This window comes from Lissotriton vulgaris, unplaced genomic scaffold, assembly GCF_964263255.1.
Source record: "Lissotriton vulgaris unplaced genomic scaffold, aLisVul1.2 SCAFFOLD_7664, whole genome shotgun sequence".
Taxonomy (NCBI): domain Eukaryota; kingdom Metazoa; phylum Chordata; class Amphibia; order Caudata; family Salamandridae; genus Lissotriton; species Lissotriton vulgaris.
Window position 1 is genome coordinate 6739 of NW_028244786.1, and position 3555 is coordinate 10293.

The window sequence follows — 3555 nt, forward strand, 5'->3', positions numbered from 1 at the left end:
GCCTGTGAAGCACTCCGAAAACTTATTTAGGGTGCGCTATGGGAAAAGTAGCAAATCAATTTGCAAAGAAGGTTCAAAACCAAAGCGGATGAAAACAGTACTTGGGCCACGGGACACTGATAAAAGAAACACATGAGAGGAACAACAGGAAATAGTATGCTACAGCCAATAGAAACAGCAGAAAAACAAGTGGCAAGTGCACTATCCAATTAAAAGTAAGGGCTGGATGTAAGCTCCTTTTAAGATTTATATTATTTAAAATAGATTTGAGAAGCACAGGAAAGCCTACTGCATATCCTAAGTAAAGGGGATGGTTCATTCCTCTGATTGCCCAAAGTTCATCAGGCAATAAGAAGATGCCTCTGGGCCAATGGGAGAAAGCCAGAGGTCCTCAGCCCCTAAATACGTTTGGTGTGCAGGGTACTCCATAATGTTTGTGATAGAGTACCCTGTCTATCAAAATGTAAATCTTCCCCAATGTGTCTCAAATTGAGGCCTAACATATATCATTATGAAGAGGAATTCTAAAGATCCAATGCAGTGGTTTGTTTTTTAAGGGACGAAAATAATGATACCATTAACAAGTCCCGCTGAGTCTAGTCTGGGCTTACATGAATAAGAAAATGAAGTTGATTACAGCAGTTCATCAATTTGAGGACTTACTTCAGATTATACTGGACAGATCATAAGAATGAGTGTAGTTGTGCACTCAATATTTATTATTACATAGTTTGTATGACAAGTTGATAGATTATCTCTGTTAAGCAAGTGCCCTTGCACTTCGACAACTGTATTCAGATGTACCAATTGAGAGGCCACACATTACCATTTTGTATTGCTATGATACATTATTGCTGTCATTATAAACTACTTCTTCCATAACCTTATCCATGGATGCAGTGCCTTGTGCATTGCCTGCTTCATTTCCTTGTTCCTTAAACTGTAGATGAGTGGATTCAAGAGTGGTACAATAATTACATAAAAAGCAGACACCACTTTGTCAAATGAGAATGAGTCTGTGCTTGTTGGTCTAACATAGATGAATATCAAAGTTCCATAGAAGATAATGACCACCATGAGGTGGGAGCCACATGTGGAGAAGGCCTTCTGACGACCTCTGGTGGATGGGATCTTCAGAACTGTTATGATGATGAAAGTGTAAGACACCAGGATCATGAAGGAACAGAAGAAGATGCTCATACAACCAGCTATCATAAATATCAGCTCGCTGATAGTGGGATCGGTGCATGATAGTTTCATTAGTGGAGCAAAATCACAGAAGAAATGGTTTATGCCATTGGGGAAACAGAAGGACAAATTTGACATACAGATAACAGGAATCAAAATAGCAAGGAAACTCATGACATAGGATGTGGCAGCCAGCTGTTTGCACACAGTATGTGTCATCATAGTACTATAATGCAGTGGTCTGCAAATGGCCAGATAGCGATCAAGAGCCATGGTGGAAAGTAGAAAATCCTCTGTCACCCCAAAAGACGCAAAAAAATAAAATTGTATAAGGCACCCAGCAAGAGAGATTGTTTTATGCTTTCTCAACAAATCAAAGAGCATTTTTGGTGCAGTAGTTGAGGTGTAACAGATCTCTACAAATGAGAAGTGGCTAAGGAAGAAGTACATGGGGATGTGCAGCTGTGGGTCAGCCTTTACTGAAAGTATGATCAGGATGTTTGATACAATTGTCATCATATAAACATGTAAAAGTACAATGAATAGAGCTAACTGTACATTTTGAGAACTTGGATATCCCTGGAAAATGAATTCCTTTGCTATAGTGTGATTTTTCTGCTCCATACTGATACCTGAAAAACAATATGAGAATACATCAGACTTCAAATGTTGATATGATAATGTGTAAAAAAAAGGAACAAGAAATAGAAAATATTAACTTATATACACAGCAGATGTAGCTCAAATGATTACTTAGGTCCATGGTACTGAAGATGGATTTCACTGTAATTGCAGATGATGAGGGTTATGAACCCGAAACTGGTCCCAGGATGCTTGTTTCTAGTCCAGGGAAGACTGGCTTGGCAGTTCGGGCTGGACTGTTCCCATGAGGTACAGGGTCAGACTGATTTGCATATGGCCATGTCTGAACAGGGGTGGTGGAGTGAGCTAAAGAATGATGATGGATTAAACCCAGATCAGTTGACTGGGGGTGAGTGTTTCACTTGCTCAAATGCTCCGTCCAACATCTACTTTGATATCACTTTGTTCGCCCTGGGTTGGAAGGGTATTCCCAGACGTGGGTCCCTTGCTCACTCTGCCACTGGATTCAAGATAGCCTGGCTTATGAGGGTTATGAACCCTAAGCGGGTCCCAGGATGCTTGTTTCCAGTCCAGGGAAGACATGGCTTGGCAGATCGGGCTGGTCTGTTCCCATGAGGCACAGGGTCATACTGATTTGCATTTGGACATGTCTGAACTGGGGTGGTGGAGTGAGCTAAAGAATGATGATGGGTTAAACCCAGATCAGTTGACTGGGGGTGAATGTTTGATTTTCTCAAACGCTCCGTCCATTTGGTATCGCTCTGTGATTAACAGACCATTTATATATTTTCAGTAAACACTTTCACACTCGCCCAAATGCGATATGAAGTTTTCTTCAACACGGCTCATTTTACAAAGCACATCTGATGTCATGGGATTCAAGTCTTTGACTTGGATCTCTCACACAGAATTCAGCAATACCTACTTATTTCACCAGGCTATTTTAGGAGCAATAGCCCCATCAAATGGATGGAAACAAAGGCAACAGTTTTCACTTCCAATATCATTACATTTTTGGAACAAGGCAAAGACAGAAGTAGTGTGAGTTTGAATTTCATAGATTACTATTCTAATGTTATGTCTTGGACACAGAGAGATGATGAATCTTGCTTTGATACTACTGCTGACTGTTCACACCAGTTTACATGGTCATATCTTGTGAGTTTGGTGCTGATTTTGTCTTTTGGAGGAAAATACAGTGTGTGGCTGTGAGAAGCTGGCCTGGTATATGATGTACACTTATGTAAGTGGGTACCCTGCACCAGTCCAGACAATCCTATTGTGATTTAAAAGGTCATAGACAACCTTAGAAAGCTCACTTAGTGGTAACTGTGGAGATCAGCCTTCAGGCTTATTCCAGAAGCAGTGTAAATCGGTGTATTTCACCAGAATGAAATCGTATAGTATATATTAAGGAAAAATGAGCCACACAGAGTAGTTATAAACAATCGTATAGTATATATTAAGGGAAAATGAGCCACAGAGAGTAGTTATAAGAATATGTATTATATTATGCTCTCTAACATATAGAAATATATCTTACTTGGAGATATGCACAATGCACACAATACTTTAAGAAACAAAGAAACAAAGAAACAGTAAATAGCAGAAAATACACAGTGGCTCCAGGGGGTACCAAACCATATACTAAGAAAGTGGTATAACTGAAGTTAAGACAGTGTCATGAGGGTGTAGAAATGCTGGAGACCCAAGGTAAGTAGATAGGGACCCCACGGAGACCGTGAGCAGTGTGAGTACACAAAT

General features: G+C 40.1%; 1 protein-coding gene across 1 annotated transcript; it reads right to left on the reverse strand.

Moving 5' to 3' along the window:
* Positions 1 to 867: 867 nt before the first annotated feature.
* On the reverse strand, positions 868 to 1812 carry LOC147666734 (olfactory receptor 5AR1-like). Its single transcript, XM_086948919.1, has one exon. It carries the CDS (start codon positions 1810 to 1812, stop codon positions 868 to 870), a length of 945 nt encoding a protein of 314 aa, XP_086805045.1.
* Between the last annotated feature and the right edge of the window lie 1743 nt (positions 1813 to 3555).